This window comes from Pocillopora damicornis, chromosome 6 (genome assembly GCF_964200805.1).
Source record: "Pocillopora damicornis chromosome 6, jaPocDami1.2, whole genome shotgun sequence".
Classification (NCBI taxonomy): Eukaryota; Metazoa; Cnidaria; class Anthozoa; order Scleractinia; family Pocilloporidae; genus Pocillopora; species Pocillopora damicornis.
Genome location: NC_142675.1, coordinates 14,715,984 through 14,739,304, shown reverse-complemented (window position 1 = coordinate 14,739,304; position 23,321 = coordinate 14,715,984). Strand labels below are relative to the sequence as shown.

General features: G+C 37.8%; 1 protein-coding gene across 1 annotated transcript; it reads right to left on the bottom strand.

The window, feature by feature from the left end:
• Positions 1–1,615: 1,615 nt before the first annotated feature.
• LOC113665697 (uncharacterized) lies at positions 1,616–23,102 on the bottom strand. The gene is made up of 29 exons (XM_089208657.1): positions 22,918–23,102; positions 21,181–21,310; positions 20,497–20,656; positions 19,628–19,800; positions 19,146–19,181; positions 17,283–17,439; positions 16,834–17,012; positions 16,075–16,308; positions 15,639–15,759; positions 15,127–15,201; positions 14,576–14,647; positions 13,822–13,893; positions 13,434–13,505; positions 12,559–12,630; positions 11,981–12,052; positions 11,375–11,446; positions 11,190–11,261; positions 10,646–10,717; positions 10,152–10,223; positions 9,520–9,591; positions 8,499–8,570; positions 8,030–8,116; positions 7,243–7,317; positions 6,802–6,870; positions 6,331–6,545; positions 5,768–5,893; positions 3,883–5,445; positions 3,403–3,748; positions 1,616–1,774 (listed from the first exon to the last, which is right to left on the bottom strand). The coding sequence occupies exons 2-29, from the start codon at positions 21,287–21,289 to the stop codon at positions 1,750–1,752; spliced, it is 4,542 nt and encodes a 1,513-aa protein (XP_089064783.1). The 5' UTR covers positions 21,290–21,310; positions 22,918–23,102; the 3' UTR covers positions 1,616–1,749.
• Positions 23,103–23,321: the final 219 nt, after the last annotated feature.

The following is a 23,321-nucleotide window of genomic DNA, read 5'->3' as shown; positions in this document are numbered from 1 at the left end:
AAGCTAATTCTAATTGACGCCAAGGTTAAAACAACCCTTCCTAATGAATAATTCACCCCAAGGTCTTTTCATGATCAAACCCAGAATGGCTAGAACTGCTTTTGTCATATTTGTTGTTTGCATTTTGCTCGATAGCTATTATCTTCCGTAAATTAATAGAATCAACAATTCAAGAAAATTAGTTCAATTAAGTCAAATTTTTCGACATTTGAATCGTAACATATTGAAATACTCATTCAAAGTAGTCTCTTAAAGCCTGTCTAGTGTTATTATCCTTTGACGAACCTCAGTTCATTATGTTTCGGAATAAAGTCAAACGACAGAAAATTCGCCTCATTTTTTTTTTGTCTTTTAGTTACCCTCGGAGTGTGTGCAGATGATTTTACCGTATAAAATTCTGCTTGTCTGTGTACGATTCCCGACTTTCCATTTTTAACTAAAAAATAACCCTTCAGATTTCCTGTAGTGTTAAAATTAAGTATCGCCCAAACTTGTTATAATAATGTATGTCTTTCTCGTTATTTATGCGGAACAGAGGATTATGCAGCCTTTATTTTGATCCTCTTTTAAACACACTTTTGCTATATCTCGTGTGCTTTACATTTTGAAAAACCTTGTTTTGAAAACGAATATTTAAACCATCTAGGATTCCTTGAAATTATATGTTATTATATTATATTCCTTGCAAAATTATATGTTCCATGTCATGATGTTCCAAAATAATTCGAGCGCATGTTATGAAATTCTTGAATAGTGTAATATCTTTAAAACCTTTTCAAATCAAATATTGCTTCAAATTCTTTTGCCTACCCCGATGATGAACTGGAGTAGTGATTTCATAACACATTAACTGAATCAACCACATACAAGTGCCTAGCTATCCAACCCATAACGTACCCTGATAAAAGCTCTGCCAAACACTAAGTGTGGGTTTATTCCATTCCTTCATAAGATAACACAAGTTAAATCCCAAGTTGTCTACTATGTGTTGCGTACCCAGAGCAGCGGACACTGAGTGTTGTGGACTGGAGTTTGGGAAGTGTCAACCACAACAACACAAGTTGACCATCCAGCGTTTAATGTGATCGTCAACTCGTTTGAATATTGTACACATGCGGTGAAAAGTCTGATCCTGTCTTTGAGGGCTTAAAGAAACTCTGCCGTTACGTAACTCAGACGAGTGAAACTTCTGTCAAAACTACGATCTAACTCCGCTGATCTCTTAACTCCGACTCTTCTGAATCTTAAGGGGCGCTCTATAACAAGAGTATAATTTACGTGTACAATTGTAATCTGGTTTAAACAGGAATGGCCTGCTACGTACGTAAGTAATGCAAACTTTGAACGATTCTATCTGAAAATAGGGGCGTAAACTTGACAATGAAACAAAACAGAACTCTATGTACTTTAAAGGCAATTACGTGATCAAGTTCCTTTTTTTTCGAAGTTCATTACAATGTGATAAGTTTCAAACGTAACAGGACTCCAACCTCTATGTTGTGAAATTTGAATAGCGCACTGCAGTTAACCGTTACAACTAGCAGATTGTCGTACAGGGTTACAGCTCGTTGATTATTTACTCTTCATTTTGAAGAATCGATATCTATCGCATTGCATATATTAACAAAAAATTATTTTGCGTAAGTTAGTGTAAATATCCTTGAAGCAAGGCGTCTCATCGCTACAATAAGTAATTCGTCTCCTTTCCTTGTGTGGCTACTCTACTTCATCTGATCTCCAACGTAGAGTTCACTCTGACTTAAACTGATAAGACCTGAAAGACGATAACAACAAATGAAATAAATGAGAATGTAGGCTAGGAGGAGGAGGAAAAAGGCCACAAAGATTCTTCTTAAAATAACCTAATAAATTCTTGCCTTTGATTAGGTGAAGAACAATTGCAATAACAGCTTTCACAATTGGAATAATTTTATATCACATTACATAAATAGGAAATTCTGTCCATGGACTCCCTTCTACTTTCCTTGAAACAAATACCAATTTATTTTCATTTCGATCTCTGCTGAAATGATTCTTAGAATGCAAGCGTTGCCATGATTATCACATGATTATCATACGCGAAATCTATACCCTTTGCATTTTTTCTAATGAAACGAGAAGAACCGTGCTACTGACCAACCAGCTATCAATGTTTAGTTTACGGCGGCAAAAAATCCTTTCTGCTCGCCACTGGAGATGACCCGTAACAGGATGAAAGGTACCTATGATTTGTTAAGGAAAATCCGTGTGGTTGTTCGGAACATATTTACGCATAAAAGTTTCATATTGGCCATTTTCAATTTATTCTGGTTCTTTCGCTCTAGTATTTCAAAATATATAGAAAAACCTCAGTAGTTTTTTTGAATTGTCAACTATTAGATTTTGCTTGTTACTCTGATTTTAATTATACACCTGTACGTCGGACTTTGATGACCATTTCTGTTGAAATTGCATGTAAGCATAAGTGTCACTGCTTTCCCTGGAAATACAAATGTAAGTGTTGATAATCTTTCTGGAAAAGTGGTTCTCATGGAAGTCTGCAGATGAGTTTGCGCTCGTAAGTTCGCTTTCCTTTTATAGGATAATTTCTCAGGTTGCCGCTTTTCCGAACTTAACACCAACATCGCATAGATAAACAGAAATTATTATTACTTCTCACTTTTATTTCCTAAGCTGCTCTACAGCAATTAAGATAGGTGTATAGAGGGCCTAGAGTCTATTAAGTCCGTTCCTTAGTTTTGAATTTTCTTTCCGAACAGATGGAATATTTAAATAGAATCGCTTGACTTCGAGGATACATTTTCCGTTCTTTTGTGACCTTATTCAAGCATTGTAAATTTAGAGAACAATAGAAGTATATTGAAAAGCTTTTTCAATTACATAGACGACTGCCTGCCGATTACATTGATTACGAAGATGAGTACGCTAGCGGTCATGTCAGCTGTTGGCCTGACCTGGTAATACAGTCTATGGTGGAACCAAACCGCTGTCTTATCCTTGACGTCCGTAAAAGCTCGCTCGAAGCAGATCTCCTTGTACCAGGAAATCGTGACGAGTTTCCGTCCTCGCAGCCGAGTGGTCTTTACCGATCTATTTTCCCCCGTTATTGTTGCGTTCCCCGCAAAGGTCCAGATAGGACAAAAACTTATCGTCACAGACTACAATTTTAAAATTTCTTAAGTTTACTTCAATTTTTCATAAAAAATAAAGGGTATTTTGTTATTTTGTTTCTTTGTTACCCATGGAATCAAAGTATAATTTTCTGGTAAACATTTCCAGCTAATAGTTTGTAATATTTCTCATATATATTCCGGACTTTGTACGAAAGCTTATTAATCTTGACTTATCTTACTTAGAAAAAGTTATTAGAGCGCCTCGTTTCTTTTGAGTGTCATAACTCACTTGTAAAAAATTGGTTCCGTCTGTGTCTCCTGGTGATGTTTCGTGTTCTTGAACACAGCAGCTTCTTTGAAATCATTCTGATCGTTCATCTCGTTGCGAACATCCTGACCAACTCTCTCTCTGTTGATATCCAAATTTTCATTTTTACGAATACTGAGCTGTACATTGGACGCATCGACTTGCCCTGCGTCCGTCTCATTCTCAAATACCTTCGTCTCATCCATAGCGCTAACATCTCCTTGCATGTTGGTCAGGGGGAGAAAAACTTCCAGGCAACAAGAAAACGACACCTTTGGGTTCTGGCGCCACTCCTTGAAATAATGATACAGGTGCACTATGTACTGAACTAAGGGGAAACGAGAAAGCATAATTAGTTTTGATGTGGCAAAATGGTCAATGAGCGAAATAGAACATATATATATTTCAAAGTAGATTTTCTGCGAGAGGAAAAACTTATTCGAATGAACGGCATTTTCTTACCAACAAGAAGGCCAATCACAGAGGTATTTGAGGCAATCACCAAAGCCTTGAAGAAAGCTGTCTCCGAGTAGGAGTCTTTTGAATTTGGAATGTTCTCAGCTGGAATTCTACTCACGGCTCCAATACCCAAGTTGACGATAGTAACACAAAGTGACGTTACCATCATTCTGTTCTCGACCACGTCTTGTATGGGACTTATAGAGGAAAAGAGCACTCCATACATTCCGGCAACAACCCATGCTAAGCCAATGTAGGACCTGCTCTGTTGTCCCACAAGAATCAATCCGGAGGTAAGGATTAATTTTCGACACACTTCGACCAACTCCCAATACCACGAGCTAGGTTTGTAGTTTTCAAATAGGAAACGTAGTCCTCTTACCACTAATGCGGTTGAGACAGAATCCTGAGTTAGTTTGGCAGTTCCTTTACCAGATATTACTCTTCTATGCTTCCAGAGTGCAACGAATGTTGCAGCTGGGAGGATCATGGCATAAGCGGTCGAGATGTATCCCAAGAGAATTACCTTGTTGTAATTTTGATCGTGGCATCGCACGCTGTAATCTGCTTTCAGGAACTTTGAACACGACTCTTCTTTTTCATCCCGGCAAAGCGTCTGACAAGCAAGAGGTAAGACGTTGGCAGTTGTAGTGCACGTGTTCAAATACGTCACATACAGAAAAAAAAACAAATTTCTGTACACGAGCTCTTTGGTTTCAGACAGTTTGCTAGATTTTTCTTCCTCCTCTAAGCTTTCATTCCTCGCAATAACAACTTTACGAACTCCGTAGGCGACACCTGAGACACAAATGACCAGAGAATTGACAGCCATCATCGTAAACATGTTTCCAAAAGCATTCACTCGCAATCCTTTGATTAAACATTCGAGGGGGACCATCTGAAGAACATTCAGTTGCAGTAATTCTGAATACTCAGCGATAACTTCCAAAGAATCTGGCCACTCAATGTTGGAAAATGCTTGCAGCACACCAGCTGTGACCTGATAAAACCCAATAACGATCTTAAGTTTAGAAAGGAACTTGTCTATCAAAGATCTATCCTGGGCCTTCTTGACATTTCCTTTGAAAGTTGACCACACTATGCCCCCCACAATTGCCAGAAAGACGACAGCAACGATGGAAAACTGTCCGATAATCCATTTCTTGGAAGGACATTGTTTGCAGGTTTTCTGTTGTCTGTAATACCCTAAACTGCAAACTGCACAGAGTGGACCCTCGTAGCCATCGGCACATGGAGAATCGAGACCACCTTTGCATGCTTCCTCCCGTGGACATTGGTGAGGGGTTGGGATCGGGTGAGGGTATTGCACATCATCTATGCCAAGTGCTGGCAACACAGCTGCAAGATTTTTTATAAACTTTTGGTACCGACCTTTCGACGTCTGATTGCGCCATTCCCACCAATAACCAGATTTTAAAGAAATATGATCGTCTTGGCATGCCATGCCTTGTAAACATTTATGGCATTTTTCGAACATATGTGTACGATAAAATCCTTTCAGACATTTGCAGGCTCGATATCCAGCGAAGAAATCAGTATCTGTTCCTGTAAAGAAAGATTTCATGAATTGCATAAGGCTTTTGAAGGAAGCCTAATAAAGCCGAGAAATCATACGTAAAATAAAGTTTTGCATAGATCCAAGCGTTTTAAAAGAATGTTTACCCCGGATTTAGAAGGCTTTTTTTTATTCCCAGTTATCAATTGCCTCTTAAACTCACAAAAGGCTGGTTAATAGTTTTTGTTGGCCACTTAGCGGACGTTATTTAGTCCCATCTTTTAAGATATAGACTTAGAATCATACTCGTCTGTGAATAAGACATTGAAGAACTGTTCGAAATGAGCTTTTGTTTGCACAACAATTTTGTACCTTCAGGGCAAGACTTGCAATCTTCCGCTCGTGTTCCTGGTGCTTCATCGTAGGAAACAAACGAACCAGTTGGACATCTCTTGCAGTTTGTGGCAACATGGCCGACATTATCAGAGAAAAAACCACCTAAAGCGGGGTCAACACAGTAAAGTGATTTTTTTCTGCGAAATAACTTAGCTAGCTACCGTAAGAAAAAGAGGCCAGTGTGTAATGTCTGCCAGAGAGATATCTTCCTAAAGGAGAGTGTCTCTGTTCATGACAGACCAACTAGGCTTGCTCGAAAGCGAGGTTTTTCTTAGATAAGGTTGTAATTTTCGCTGTTATAGCAGCTTATATTTACCGTTATTATTAGTTTCGTTTGCGTCCTTCGCTACAGCTGATCGTTTATGGAAAACAAGGAATATTATGCTAAGTATTTACTCATTGCTCTATCAGTACGTTGAAATAATTCTCCTGCCGAGAGCGGGCAGTCTGTGGCTTTTGTAGAATGTTCATGTTTCGATCACTTTCATATGCTGCGGCACTTTTAGTTCCTTAGAACAAACAATTACACATAGAGATACCTGGGGCGCATTCTGAACATCCATCTTTTCCCTTCGATGAACTGTTAGAGAAAGTTCCCGCTGGACATGGCAAGAATGAATGGTATTGGTCATCTGTAAGATTGCTTGGTATTCTCCTAAATCCCGTGGACATAAGCGCAGAGATAAACGCCACATTTTCTTGGCTAGTTGGCTTTTTAACTTGAACAGTTTCTGTATCAGAATCAACAGGATTCCTGGGAATGCAAAACATCAGTCATTCAAGATGTTACAATGTCGTAGGACCACAAAGCTGACTTCCTCAAAACATAAAAATGTTACTGACTGGCACGGCACAGAGGGTAAAACTTAATTGCGTTTTTTGTCTAAGCTGTAGGATTCAAAATATACAATATGGCATCTTACTTTGGAAAGAAGGAAATATGAAATTCTGAACACTGATGTTTATTGTCTCTGCTTTAACCAGCGCTGTGTTTTAAGCGAAGCACTTACAGATATATTGTGCAATTCTTGACTAGAGATCGATATTTTAGCGTTCCTATGGTTCGATTCTTTAACGCCCTGACAAAAGAAAAAAAAAATCACCATATTTGTTAGGTTTATGATTGCCCTCATACCTTAATTAGCCAGCAGCACTAATATAACCTAAATTGACTCCAATAGACATATTTTAGCTAAGTAAGATGAAGATGTAATCAAATCAGAAATTTTCCATCTGAGAGTTACGTTGATAATATTGATAGCTTTTATGGTCAGCTACATATCAGCTAGACCTATCATCGAGGGCAGCTGGATTTATATCTAGTGAGTGTAAACAGCATCCGTTTGATGTTACTCCCGCTGAAAGTGAGCTAACTTCTTGAGATGGCATAAGAAACTTGTTTATGTAACTTTGGTAAAAAAAATGTTGTCTTTCTAAATGGGATACAGCACAGTTCAAAGTCCAGACCACCAAGACCAACGAAATAATCCGCGCGAAATATCTTCAGTTTCGTTCGTAACAAATATCTGCAAAGAATAATGTACAGAGGGTAGGAACATTAGACTGAAAACAGTTGTCGTCATTTCTAGCCGCCGCTAAAGTGAATTGCGATGCGCTTCAAGCCGAAAGACGGAAACCTCTCTATTATTCCAAAGATGGGTTGATTGTTGAGTAGCACTTGTGCTATTCGATACGGTTGTACTTCCGTTTTAAGTGTCAATCAATTTTACCATTGCCTACTTTGGCAACAAGGGAACCCTATTCGTGGTGCAGTTCGACCTTCCCCTGTATGCCTCAGGTGTGGTCAAGCCCCAAGCGGAGGTTTACAACGCCGTTAGCAATTCCACTTATCAGACATCTGATGATAAATTACAACAACGTAAGAGAAATCAACAGAATTCTCTTATGACAAAATTATAATAATCGGGAGTTATTCTCCAATTTACCGAGAGATCAAATGTACTTGACCTTTCATTGCATTTTACCGTTAAGTTGTAGGTTGGATTCAACTTTCCTTTAACGCATGGGTTTAAGTTAACATTGAGGAGGGACGTACAATGTCAGCGGCGACTTGCAGCCGATGACCGAATTACTTATGATCATTTTGATATACTGACATTATTATTACTTTATAAAATTCCTTGTGAGTTGACTTAGCATATCTGTAAGGTGTACTTCACGAATTGATAAAGTGAACAGGGTGGCTCAGGTGTCAGTCTGCGCGAAGAGGTTACTTACATATGTAAGTCATATCCCTCACATTCCTCATCACTGAGTTTAAAAGCTTCCGGTTCAATTGTGATTATGGGATTGTCTGAAAGCATTCTGACGAAAAGAAAATCATCGGTATAGTGATAACAGTACAATACATATCAGGTGATGAAAGCATTGAAAATTATTCGTTGGTCTACTGTGTTTTACATATGATGATTAGGATGATCACGAGAAGTTAGATCTCGAGGAGACCGAAGGAAAGAGATGACCGAAGTGACTGCTTAGAGAACAAACGAAACGCAAAGGAGAAAAGGAAGAATTTGATATTTTTGGCCTTGATCACCCGCTTAATGATTAATTTGGGGATGGGTTGATATATAGGGCAAAATGTTTCTATATCGTAATGATTGACATGTTCAAAAGCTGCTAATTGTAAAAAATACACTCAAAATTAGTATTGGGTTCAAGAAAACACACCACATATTACACTTACATTGTGCTTGGGTCATCCAGACTATAGAACGCTCTGTACGGAATAATCTTTAGTTGGTTGGCGCTTAGAAATCTAACAAATTAAGGAAAAAGTTACCCATACTCGAGCAGACGTTCATTTAGTTCTTCATAGGTGGAGATTGTCGATCTCCACGCTGAGATCACTTAGTCACTCTAACGAATTCATGACTAACACTTTACAATCCTCGATTAATTTGTGTTGGAGACAAATACAAAACAGGTGAAGTAGCAAAAGCTAGGCAAAACGCACATTAAATCAAGCGTGAGCAGCCTGTTTGGCGTTCTGTGACCCTCTGTTCTTCCAGATAACATGTGGCAACCAAATATAAATGAGTTATGTCTGCCATATATGAAAAGTCATGTCGTACCTGATATGCCGTATAAAACATTCAGGAACTTGTGAAAAAGAGCTTTCGTTTCTGTGGCTATACCATATCCACGGGAAAAATTCGGATCTTATTTGCTAAGTTCAATGAATTTTTTCCCCTTTTTGATATTACAACTGTCAGAGAAATAAATCGACGGGGCTAAATGAGGCAAAACTCTTGCAATATCTATAGCTTGTACACAGCGTAGAAAAAATCAAAAGGCGAAAAATCCTAAGAGAAACCTTAAAAGAATTGCCTTACTCTAACATTGTGGGAGACCTGACTGTTTACCATGGCCAGTTTAATAATAGTTTTGTCCTACTATCAAGACCAAAAAAATTTATAAATAATTTATCCAGTTTATTTGACTTAGATTTATTTAGCATGAATACCAGGTGAGGTGCTGACCGCAATTAAACCAATAATTTCTTGGATCATTGTATTAAAACCGATATTCCTCACCTCATGGTTTTCAAGAAATAAAAAAACAAAATAGCAAGAGATGAAATGAACTGTAGATATTCCATAACAATTGAATGTCAGGGGCAATAATTGTGGATAAATCTTGAGAGTATTTAATACTTGTAATTGATTATCGTTAGCAAACCAAAGTATACAAGCTAATAAACCCACAGGTATTTCAGATTTGTCGTAATGGCAAAAGTCTCGTTGGATATGGAGTTTATCAGGTTGTTTTGTAAATATCTAGGAGTTAATAGGCAAGAGTGAACTTGTTATCGGTTTATAAGTGCGTGTAACTACCCGTCAAGCCACAATCCCCATCCCTTACAGAAAAGGGAAAAGTGTGTCCAAGTCATTTTTAACAAGACATTTTCATGTTTAATAGAAAAAATTTGAAATTTTCTCGATTGTGATTGGTTTCAAAAACTCCTATCTTCCACTAATTCACTTCCCAAGTTGCTATCGCCAACGAGTTAAAAGCTCCTGATCACAGCAGAGCATCATGCTTTATAAGATCACGCATGACCAGTCGACCTCATCGCCTGAAGGAGACTAACAGTATGCAGTCGAAACGTCGCGATCTACATCATACGTGACTACATCGTGAGACAAACGAAAAACTTAGCTTTTATTGAGAATTTTTAAGTTTTCAAAATAATGGTTTTGAAAATTTTCGGATACCGGAATTTTCGAGTGTTGTTCAAGATCTTTCTGTCAAATATCCTTCTACACAAACCTCGCATTTCCTTCAAGCCTCTGTCTGGCTTTCGTTAGATCAATGCCGTCGTTTTTAAGATACTTACAAATGTCGCAACTTTTTCATGTTACGAAAAATATCGGTCGGTAACTTGGCAATCCTGTTGTACTTGAGATCCCTGGTAAAAACAAATATGTAGTTTTTGTTAAGTAGGGTCAGTAATCGTACTGATTTTGTTGTGAATGTGAGTGTATCTTATAGTACCAAGTACTGCAAAAGGAGTGTGTCGGTGAGGATCTCTCGAAAGGCAATATGTCCACCTTTGAAAACATGAGGCAGTGCTGAGGAACGTCAGTTTGAAGTTTCCATATAATCCCTCAACCGATCAAAATCTATATTAACTTAGAAAGAAATTTCGTAAGGAAGCCTCCCTCTTGAAGGATGATATCAAACGCATTCGTGCTTTTCCAAACGTGCAGGAAAATAATGAAACGGTTTCATTATTTCCCGAAGTTTGAACGTCCTATAAAGAAGGTAACACCGTTCGCTAACATATTTTCTATGCATATCTATGAGAAATCATAATGACATTGAACTTACAAACGTTTTATTTTATCATTGTTGAAAAATAACTTGGCTGGTAAGTATGAAATGTTGTTTGAACTCAGGTACCTGTGAAGGAGAAATAAAACACTGTAGCAACAACAAAGTGTGAAAAAAACGTTCCATTTTCCAAATTAAGAAGAGTAGAATGTTCAGATCTACCCAAGACGTCTGTTATTCGCAATGTTCCATGATTTGAACTTATTAATCACTTTACTACTTAAAATATGTTCCATGATGATAACGAAGAAAACATTATGGTTTATATATTCCCCTTCGTGCAAGTAAATAGAAAGTTATCCATCAATACGTTCATATTTTAATTTGTGACCATTATTGTGATGTTTCTAGGTTGTTATACCTTATCTTGGACACTGGATTAGTGTTTCCTCTTCGCTGCAGAAAATGAACCTGATATAGTCCATACAGTATTCCTACAATGTTTATACCTATATTATTAAAATAGGCCTGAAATAGGCAGTCAACCACGTTCGAGAATTTGATCAAAGTTAATGTTTTGGCAGATTAAGTCATCACTTACAAAGAATCTAAGTCGTCCATGAGGGCAAACAAATCCTCGTCAAGGTTTTGGATATCATTTGAGGATATGTCCCTAAAAAAGGTAGATAAAAGAAACTGAAACGATTATCCATCTTTCATTTCGCTAATTTGATAAAGATGTATCATTGGCCTTAACTGGAAAAATCAAATTAAGTCGGAACGTACAGTATTGTTATTTTTGTAAGGCGACCGACCATATCAACCGAGAGACTTTTAATATTGTTTGAAGCTATACGCCTGAAAAAAACAAAACAAAAACAAAACAAAAAAACGAGACAAGGTGAAATTCATTCTATAACTTTGATGACTAATAATAGCATCCTTTTATTGGGCTTTTGGTTTACAACTATTATCGACCGTCCGTTTTTTTTTCTGTGACCAAACAAGAGAGAAAGGAAACGAAATAGTTTTGCAATAAAATCACGGCTAATTCTTTCTGCCTCTTGATTATATCGCCGTCTTGTGATTTTATCCGGAATTATTTTTTTAAGTTTAAGCGTTAGATCGTATCTTTGAGTAATAATTACAACACTGTCTCTGCATGGACACTAAGACCGGAAAAATTGCATAAGCCCTACGTTTGAACTTTTTTTCCCCGCTAACTATAGCATTGTAAAAGCTTGTTTAAAGAACAAAATATTAATAGCTGTTGTTTGTGAAAATAAATATGAGCTTCTGCCTCCTTTTACAGAAACGTATGCTTCAACAACATGAACACCTAATTGGACGTAGGAAACTAATGTTGTCAGCTGAAAACAGACTCAAACTCACCACATGACCAATTGTGTGAGAGAGGAAAGAACTTCCACACTGAGAGTCTGGATCATGTTTGCAGTCAGATTCCTGTAAAGAGGGGGAAATAATGCACAATGCGGCCACCAAATCTGCATCATTGTGCTCGACTTAAAAAGAATAACACAACTTAGTATCGACATGTGACGACGTAAAGGTAACAAAAGTAATCATTCAATCAACAACCAAGACTTCGAATTTGCTCAAGACAAAGCTTTGCCCTCTCACACTCAGGTTCAGATTCAACGAAAGAGTTCGAAGTAAAATGACAAAGCCAGCACCACCGGGCTCAATATAAATATGGGCAAATTAAAAGTTGTGTCTAACGACTGAGGAGGATGAAATCTCGATCGACAGCTAAGCGCTAGAGTCTGTCGATAAGTTCACCTGGCCAGGTAGTGCGATTTGGGCGATTTGGAGAGACCACGTTGAGCACTTAAAGGCTCAAAGGTTGAGTGAGTAAATGGCATTTTTCATTTCGTAGATCAAACTCGTGCAAAGATATTTTAATCAAAAACAAAGTGATCGTTCAAGAAAAAGTTAGTTGAAAACCTTACAGCCAGATTAGATTTTCTTGAGCGGCAAACACTCTGTCAGGTAGAAACTTTAAAGCGTTGTCAGAAACGTCCCTGTCAAAAGAAATTCATCACGTCAACCGGTTTAATTTGCATTCGAAATTTTATACAATCGCAAGACGTTTGACCCTTCTGGCAGCCACTTAACTTTACGATATGATAACTCTTATGAGAGGCAGCTTCAAAGACAGAGATTTACTTCTTGTGAACATTTTTTTCCAGGACTTTTTCGATCATTACTTTTTAGGCAGCATGATTAATCGTGACTATGAAACTTATCTGGGTCGATTTATATTTACTTCCTCGAGTTATATATGTTTTTGCTGCGTAAGAAAATATTGTTCTTGGAAAGTTATTGGGCAAAATTATGTTTTGTTAATTCATATTATAACATAGCTAGTAAATTTGTCTAATCAAATTTAATTGCGCGAGCGTGCTTCATATTCCTATTGTGCACGCTCATGACGTCAGCAAACAAATCCCTCGCGAAAAAAAAATTTCCATCGGGTTGAAAATGTTATAAAACAATTTGTTCATACATCAGCTGTGCGTTCATCGAGATATGAAGCACTTGAGAAGTTTGGAGAGCACTCAAGAAGCTAGAGTTGCTCTCGGCTACGCCTCAAGCAACTCTTGTGCAACTTTCGTGCTCTCCAAACGGCCCGCGTGCTTCATGAACGCACGCTGACGTATGAACCAATTGTTAACTGAAATAGCAATTACAAAACTGAATTGAAAGATAACTACTGATGTAACTTATTTAAAACTATTTACCACTAGCCTTTGGCTTTACCACTTCTATATTATCCTTACATTTTCATACCTTACACAGAACTAAGATATATCTTTCTACTTACAGAAAAGTTAAACCTGGTAGGTCAGCAAATATTTCCTCGGGTAAAACCGAAATGATGTTTGAAGCTAAATCCCTATCAAGAGAATTTTTTAACCATAGCGAAGAATGTTTTAAAGGATTTTTAGATTGGGAAAAATAGCGGGTGTGTGTTATTTGAAATACAAAATTTCATTTTTTTTTAGGAAAACTTTGTGCCTTTTGTAATATTACTCGTGAATTGATTTCTGCTGGTTACCTGATCTCTACACAAAAGACATATTAGTCGTTCCATGTTGAAATCAATTCTGACTAGGAAAAACCTGACCTTAGAAAGTGCACGATGTAAACCAAAATAGATCCAAAATAAATTGCAAAATTCACCAAAAGTGTTGGGGAAGTTGTCTACGTACAGCAGCCACAGACTTGTCAATGTAGCAAACACCCCTTCAGGAAGAAATGTGATCTTGTTTTCTCTCAAGAGCCTGTAAAAATTGGTGCTTTATTATTCAAGAGATGACGTTCAGCACATACAGCGGAAAGTTATCACTGCAGAGGACGTTAGATATCCTAAACCGCAATCAAAATTTATGGAGAGAAAGCGGTTTATTGAAAGAAGAAAGACCCTGTGGATTAGTCTGTACTATCTCCAGGAGGGAAAGTCTGATCTTGAGCACAGACAGAGATCATTCTGATCTTGTGCCTTACTCTGGCGGTAAAACTCTTTACCCAGGAATATGACTTTGAGACAAGCAAACTATCAGAAAAACCCGACGAATAGCTCAGGGTAACCTCTCATCCAGGTCGTATGATATTACTCTTAGTTACTTCATGCTAAACACCAGGAGAATCTCCGGTTGGATGAACAAGAAGCTGAAGTATCTTGTCTTATGTGATTTATGGCAACATCTGAGGATGAGCAGCGCAGATTTTAGTTCAAAACCAGTCCAATGAGTTTCTTTTCCCAGCGGTATCGTTAAAATTTCAAAATAGGTTTCTTTTCCTAATGGTATTGTTAAAATTTTAAAATCTCCACCTTGAATCCAAAAAGGGCAGACATAAACAGTCTTTCGGCATATATATATGGCTTCCGGGTCTGCTGCACATCAACTTACTTCCTACTAAATTAAATAAATTTAAGTTCGAAGTGGATATTACTTAACTTACAAGGTTCGCAACTTGGTTAAGTTGGTAAATAGGTTGCCTGGTAACTCTTCGATGTTGTTCGTTCTCAGTGACCTATGAAACATACAAAGTCGTTATGAAATTTTAAAATTATTTGGGTTTTACACAACTGCTCCCATTCAATCCTGAGAAACGTAGCGGGCTGGGAATGGTGTTGTGATATTCACGCGCCCTCGCAGTTTACAACATCTTATCCCAATCTTATCCTTAACCATTGATTATTGAAATTAATTATTACCTGCCAGGTAAACCCGATAGAGTGGACAAACTTTGTGCCTTGAGGAGAAACAGTAAGGACACAGTGTACCCCTCCAGATCAATCCAACTATCAACTTCATAGCTTTTGTGGTTACCAGCTCTGACCTGCGTTTAGAAGCCTCACCTAACCTTATATAATAAGTGTTTTTTTATGAAGTTGCCACGAAAAAGTAATGAAAGTACTAGTCTGTTTCAGTCATTCGTTGCTTTTATCCTCAGGAGTCGCTAAGTAATTGCCATGGTTAGCATCGTATGTTTCAACTTTGTATACTAACAGCCAATGTAGGTTGGTCAGGCTGGAAAAAATACCAGCTGAAGGATGTGAAAAGTTTCCTGTGAATTCCATGGACCTGTGAATGAAAAAAAATCATCTTCAAATGAGCGAGGACTAAGACAAGGGACGTATTCGTACGTATTGATTTCAGACCAGCTGTTCGGAATGAATTTTAAACCTTTTTTAGCAAATGAAGAAAGAAAAGCCCTTTTGGTAATAAAATGCCCTTGAAACCTTACCAAGCTCTACATAATTAATTACAAATCCCTAAAATCCCGTGAATAAATTCCTCAACAGCCAATGAGAAATTCTGAGAAAGTGAACGGTTGTAGAATAAACCAAATGGAGCTCCGCTTTCAGGCTTGGCTAAATCTATATGTCAATGAGACAGTCCCAGACAACCTTAGAGACTAATGAAACAGAGAAAAGGTCAATACGATTACTAATGAAGTCCACGTGACTTTTATTTCTTTTTTTGCCGTATATATGAACGATGGAAATCAATGATCTTACATCTTGTCAGTAACGGTTGAAGTGCACTTTATAGCGAGTTCTGGTGACATCAACCCTAGGCAGTAAAGACTATTCCCAAAAGTACGGCCTTCCCACGAATGGCGACAGTTATGCCCACAATCTGAAGGAGAAAAAAGAGCAAAGAAAACCTTTAATCTATCATCTTTACCTTTTTCTTAAACAAAGTATATATTGGTGATAGTTATGCTTTCAGAGGTGTATCTTGAAAAGTAATTTAGGTAAATGACCTTGGGGTCGGTTACTGTCTGAATACCCTCAGTTGAAGTTCGAAAATATGAAATTAGTTTGACTTAAGGATGGAATTTTGTGTGGTCCGCTTAAGAGCTGAAATAGAAAAAGATCTTACACTGAAAGCAAGTGCTTGAGCGGATTCTGTTCAAGTTAGACTCTTTTGTCTATCAAACTAAGCACCTACCAACAAAACTTAACACAAAGTTGCTCGTGTTGGTTCCATATCTGCTTGTTGCGACACAAGTATAATTTCCTTCCGTGTACAATCTGACTCGTGTTGGAGTAGTTGTATTTACTAGAACAGTGTTATCTCTCATTAAAGCCAAGTAAATGGGAGGACTTCCGGTCGCTGAGCACGTCACTTCGTAGCCTGGTAATGATCGTACAACGGAAGCTGGTACCAATACCCTGGGTGGGACTGTCAAAGAAAAACAAACCTATGAGTTGACATAAGCGGTCTTCACGTTGTTCAATAAGGAAATGCAGTTTTTCTTGAACATTAAGGACGATTTTCTCTTAAAATCAACGTTTTTTGCTAAGGATAGAAGGAAAAGATGAAAGACGTCGTTCGTCTCGTCACTACAATGAATTGATCCGAATTTCCCCTTGGAATCAAACTCCGGGCAATACCTCAGATTCCACCCCCACCACACTAGGCTACAGAGAACTCCATCCATAGTGAGCCTGGCCAGTACTAGATTCACATGTCACAAGTTTCTTGCGAGTATCAGCAAAGATGAAAGTGACACTCGGGAATATAAATCAGCGGAATAATCGATTAGTTTCTTATCACTTTAAACTCACCTGAAGTCCGCTCACAACCTATTCAAATGCTTTCATAATGGTTATTACACGAGGAAAATTTGTCCTTCTTAAACTTCTCTTTTCCTATAACTCAACTATTTTTCATTGAAGAGTTGTACGCTTTTCTGAAGTGACCTACCTCGAGGAATGGCTGTCAAGAATAAAAGAAAACCTTTTCTCTGAGCGCTGGAGTCGGAGTGAAATATCAGTATTGCATACTTTCCAGTTACAAGAACAGTCCGCCCGGGGTCTGATATTTGGCCACAGTATTTACCAATCTTGTCATTTTTTTCATTTGTAAATTTCAAATAATCAAAACTGCGAACAAAAGGAAAAAAAATAGTTACATTTGAGATCCATTCATCTGATTTGCTTCCTTTGGCGGAGCATAAAATAAACAGGTCCAGTAATTTTAAAAATTTTTGCAGCACGCCTCGTCAACGCAATTTAACCGATCTCAAGTTACTAATCTTCAAATTTATCAACACTTGGTTACTAATATCTACGTTGGTCTTCCTAAATGTTTTTGTCTCAAAACGACTTTTGTGTGACCACAAGTATCGTAGTAAATGTTATTTTCACCCTTACCTGCACTGGTCATCATATTCCACATCAAAATCGTGAAAAGAGATGATCATTGTTGTTCCTTGTGGGATAGGAACCAGATAAATGCAGTCCTGATACGCTGGGTAGTTCGCTGGGTATCTCGGGCTCATAAGTGTGCCGTTTACCACCTTGCCACAGCCTATAGACATACAACAAGCAATTAAGCAATACCTTTGCAATATCAATATCTTCAGCACATAGTTAATTCACCTTGTATTCTACAAGATTGTCCGCAGTAAGATAATCTCCAAAAATCCTTATACAATTCTGTTTCATTCGATGGACTGCCTAAAGTCAAACCCAGATCAGTTAAAGTTTTAGTTATCCAGAGTCAAATTGGTGGTGCAGTGCTATTATTGACCCTAGATACCTAATCACCTCTTACTAACCTCTCGGTCCGTACTGTAACGAATTGTAAAAGGAACTTCTCCATGTAACCCCTATGTCGAAACTATTTTCAAAAGCCCGACATGTGCAGGACACAACGTGTTTCTTCGTAGAATGAGCAAAGTCATCGTCAAATAAATGAATGAATTTTATCAATGCAAAGAGGAAAAAAAACTCCAGGATCTTTTTAACGATTTGTATCCAATATTCAGTGTTTTGTGGCGTTTTCATGGAAGCTTCAAAGTAGATCACTCGGTGCACGTTGAACAAGGCATTCTATTCTATTCCTACACTTGCTGTATGCAAGAAAATTGTCACCAAGGACAAGCTAAATGACCTAGCTTGCCATGAGTCTCCTATGGCTCACTGGTGGAGTGTCTAAAGTACTCATCGGAAGGTCGTAGGTTCCATTCCTTTCGAGAACACTCGATGTTTTCTCCAAGTATGCCTGTATCATTCACTAAATCATTCACAAATCTCCTGCATACCAGTAGGATAGAAATGTCTACATGTGGTGCTCATGTGCAATGATGATGTGAGTGAAGATGGTTAATTTTAATCCTAGTAATATAAGGAATATGTTATTTAGTGAATGACATACGCATACTAGGAGATGAAAAAAAAAGGAGTCCAACTCACGACCTCCCGATTGGTATTTTCGACACTCTACCTCTGAATCTATATAGGACACGCAGCTAGCTAAGCCGTTTAACTTAGTCCATAGAGACAATTTTCCTGCATACTGCGAGGATATGAGTGTAGACATGTGATGCTTCTGCGCAATGATGATGTAAATGAAGATGATAGATTTTATGTTCGGCGATTTAAGTGAAAGACTGAACGAAATCCGCAAGAAACTAAGCACGAAAGGTTCACATTGGCCGGAAAACTGGAAGTTTCCGAGATTCTTTCGTGAAGTAAGCCCGACAGCAACAGACTGCCTAGACCCAGTCTCTTTACGTCGCCGTCGCCTCTGTCATCACGTTAGAAAACCGAAACCTGACGTGTAAAATCAAAGCAAGGCCTTGATTACTGTCGCCATCTAACAACACTCAATTTAAAATTGATTTATTGTACATTTTTGTACACCATGACGAGGGCAACGAGGACGTGGCGTAACAAAAGATCTTATGGGCGGAACAAGAGTTCAGCTCGTGCGTTTCAAAACTTTGTACATTTGTCAGCCGTGCTCTACCAAACAGCAACGTAAAATTTCCTAAATTTGAGCGGTAGCATGCCTGTCGTGGCCAGTCACAATTGAGAAGGTGACTTAAACATATTTACAAATGTTTTTTACATCTAAATATTTAATGCCGATTATTTAATTTTTGACCCGTCGACAAAATCCAACGTCATTTATTCAAGCGACAGTTTGTAATAAAGTCTTCAGTTTAGTTAAATGTATTTGAATTACAGGTAGGGCCTTATCGACTGTTATTAATTTGGAATGATATTTACCATTAAATGATGGCTGATTGGTTGTCCTGTTTCCTGCTGAAATAAGTTAAAGTATTGTCAGTGAATAATTATGAAGAACCTCATCGCATAAAACTAACGTTTTCGACCTCCGACTTGTACATGCTTTCGTTTGATTTGACACTTTCTCGACTATGCGTGAGCAAAATATTTATCATTAAGTTTAGCTTCGTGAGACAATCGAATACAGGGAAGGTATTTGAATCCTATCATATGTTCGTGGAAACAATATTCACAGCAGCTCTTGGAAGCTTTATGAACCTCGCAAAATTTTTTGAAACGTTTTCATGCTGTTTCGCATGTCAGTCCATTTAAACGTTTGCCATACTTCTCCATTCTTCCTTCCGTTTGACCGAATTTCTATCTCTATACTTTCTGTCTAACCATGAAAAAGCTTAACTTCAGAATTGTTTAAAATTTTTGAAAACACTAAAATAACAATTCTCCACCAAGGTTAAACTTACTGATTGGAACAGCAGTAAATAGCAGGTGGAATCCCCTCTCTTGGGTTCCTATGTCCGTGTGAAAAGTTATCAAAACATATTTCCCAGAAACAATTTTTGTATGTCCTGTCCAGTCTCCACAGTACATTCCATAGTCGTGGTTTTCATCATTGATAATCATCAGATTATCATAACTAAGAGACGAAAATGAATTTACCGAATGCAGCGTTATTCAAGAATTATCATAAATATATACAATGAAAAATTGTCAATTACTCGTGAAAAAATTCCGTGGCTGGTTGCGTTTCATCTCGGCCAAGAGATTCGTCAGATACTTTTCGTAGATTTCAAGCGAACTCCTCGAGCATCGCGCTCGAAGTCTCGTTCGCGAAGTCAAGATAGAGCATGCAGGTCCTCTATCGCAGAAGGATTCCCAACTGCCCTGCTTGATACTTCGAACGACAATTCCCTTGAAATTTACGAAAAGTATCCGACGATCGTCAAAAAGCAGGAAAAAGTAACAACTAGGGTAGAAATTAGAAATTTACATCATCCTTGACAATGTATTTTTTATAACTCTCTGTAAGTTTGAAGAGATTTACTTTACTGCTCTCCTATCAAGCTCCCTCTTCAGAAGTTTCGTTACGTGGTTGGGACTGCGAACTTTGCCAACACAATAAGAATAGCAATTACTTCAGTTTCCTTCCAGCCATGCGGGAGTTGCGTAAGGAAATAGGGCACAGAGGAGTAAAAGAAAATCACGAGTGTAGAAGGGTAGAGAAGCACAAAGATCTTTCCTATCCTACCCAATCTACACCCCCGCTCCATTTTCCATCCTCTATCCAACTGCAAATAAATTTATGGCTTTCATGTTCGAATAAATCACTTACTAGCACGTGTTGTCATCCTCAATGTAAAAATCTTCAAAGGAAACGTTCATAGCCATGCCAGATGGAATGCCAACCACATAAACACAGTCCAACATTTTAGGATAGTTAGCACTTGGATATCCGGGACTTTTCAGCGTGTTGTTTACAACTTCGCCACAAACTGTAAGGCAAAATTTATTGTAATTAACTTACAGTTATGAGCAAAAATATTCCTCATTTCAGAAGTTCAAGGATATTCTTAAGATTATTTAAGCAACATCTCATACTCGAAATTTCAATTTTTTTTCTGATTGGTAGAAATTTCTAGCCTGAATGGCCTCATATATTTTCTACAAAAACAGTTTGGTTTCTAAGGTGATTTAAGACCTTCCTGTCACAAACGCGATGATTTCATCTCGGGTCAATTATTGAGATACATGCATGAGAGAAGAACGTCTCCATATTTTCTCTACTGAGAGTGTGTTAGTGTGAGACCAGAGCTCCGCACCTTGGAGAGCTTACCAGTTTTGTAGCCTTCGTTATTTCGTACTGATTATCATGCTGGCAAATGTGTCTTAGATGCCGCCGAATGAAACGAGAGCTCAGTTGGTCCAGTTTGTGGCTTTCTTCCCACGACTTACATTAGTTTGCCGATATTATAACTAATAGTTTTTCAAAAAAACCAAACATGTTAGCTTGACTCACCTTCAGAGGCAAACGTTCCACTATTTCCACTCCACATATACGTCATAATTGTAAATACAGCTTTCACAAAAATGAAATTTTCGCTTCCCAGAGATTTTCTAATGGCCATCCTTCTCGTGAAGAAAGCTGACTAACGAAATCAGAGAGGACTGTTAAACTTGCCGATGAGTTAAGCAAAGTACGACAAGTCTGGAAAAATTCCCAAAACGTTAAAAAGCTAATTTAAATCGACACGGATAACAACACGATTCCAGGTTTCAACCTTGCACCTTTTGCTTGAAAAATAAATGCAAAAAGTTGCTTTATTTACACTTAGCCACTTTCGCGAAAAAATCAAAATTACCACATCCCCGTTTATTCTCGAAATAGTTACCTGTTTAACAAACATTTTGAAATTACTCATATTTTGAATGGTTTAGAGAAGGATGTCGCATAAATTATGTACGAACGGAATGCATACAGACTCGTAAAAAGCCATCTTAGATATAAAAAAAGCGTTGAAAAGACCGGACACAATTCTACTGATTAGAGCAGCAAAATATGAAAGGAGGCGCGACATGTTGAAGCTCATAACATATAATTATCTATATAACCTGTAATTTGCCTGTCGATATTTGACCTATATGAAGAACCAGAGTGAAAAAAATCTATAAATTATTCGTTTTAAGATAAACGGGGACAGATACCGAGCAAAAAATTAGATACTTTGTATTTTCCTCTCGAGTCCTTCCTATTGTGAAATCTGTAGAGTTCCATTTTATGATTTCAATAAAGTGACCGGCGCCTATTGGGAACATAGTTGTCGATTTTTCTACACTTTTAAGAAACAATACGGTAAGTTTTGTTAATCACAATAAGGCCAAGCTGAAGGTTCCTGGGTAAAATCAGCAGGATTTTTTTTCTGACTATTGGTTTTACACTACAGGCGACTTTCTTTCCTTATTTCATAAATGATACTGGATTCATCGTTGTCAGGGTATTCGGGTTAGTAAAGTTTTCCACTTGAGAGGGAAAATGATTATCAACAAGACTTTTTAGCTCGACTCTCATTCTAAAATAGTTAAGAATAAACCACGGGTCACAACAATTGCCTTGGTTCGATATTGCGATGAAATAAAAATATTTAAGGATCCTGGGACTGTTCAAATTCTGTCTTACAGAAAACTAAAATAGTAATGTAGGGTTTTCTGGAGTCCAAGTTGCTGAGAATTGTTTTGAAAGCTACAGTATGTAAATTGTTCCATAAATAAGGTAAAATATTTGAGAAAAATCGCAAACGAGGAGGCTGACAAATATCTAGCCTCGTGAGAAAAATCGTTTACAATACGAAACGTTTTTGAATTTAATGTATTCGTATACAAATTTCACATTTTAGACATCGGAATCAAAATCTTCGGATTCGCTGTCTACATCGAGGATTAGTGTACTGATGCGTAAAAGGCAAAACGAATCCGATACCAGAACATCCCGCATTGGTCACGAATCCGGAAAAAACTGCTTGAGTGCTATCATAACTCTGACTGTTGTCAAACGTAGCTATTTACTGCTTTTGGTCGACTGGAAAAAGTGAATTTTGCACTGACACAAGAAACACGCACCGACAAATGTAGAGTAAACAACTTAAAGAGATTGATGTAACTTTTCAAGATGTTTCTTAGATCACAGAAACAGAATAGTACATGTACGCTAAGTAATAAAAATTCACTTTGAAAGGGAGACTTGGCTTATTACACTTACCTTTTCATACAAGAATCAGAACCAGTGCGTGGACTTTTCTTGAGAACGAACTCAGAAGCCAGAGTACAAGTCACTCCCTTTGTGGGAGTCTAAAGATGAAGGCCGATGTCAATGCCTGATTTAACATTTTAACTGACAGTCAAAATTCTAAGCGATACACTGTACTCAAATAATCTGACAATTTTACACCAATACAGAAGAACGCACCCATTTGAACTGTTAGGGAAACGAACCGAACAGCATGAAGTAACGGGTAGTTTGAGTCAACTGACAATAAATGATTGAAAGACCTACTCAGGGAAAATTGCTCTTTGTTCATCGAGTTGGCAAGAAACCTGCCGGAGCCGCGCTTATGTATTAAAGGTACAGCTGCAAAATCAACCTGAAAACCTTTAACATGATGC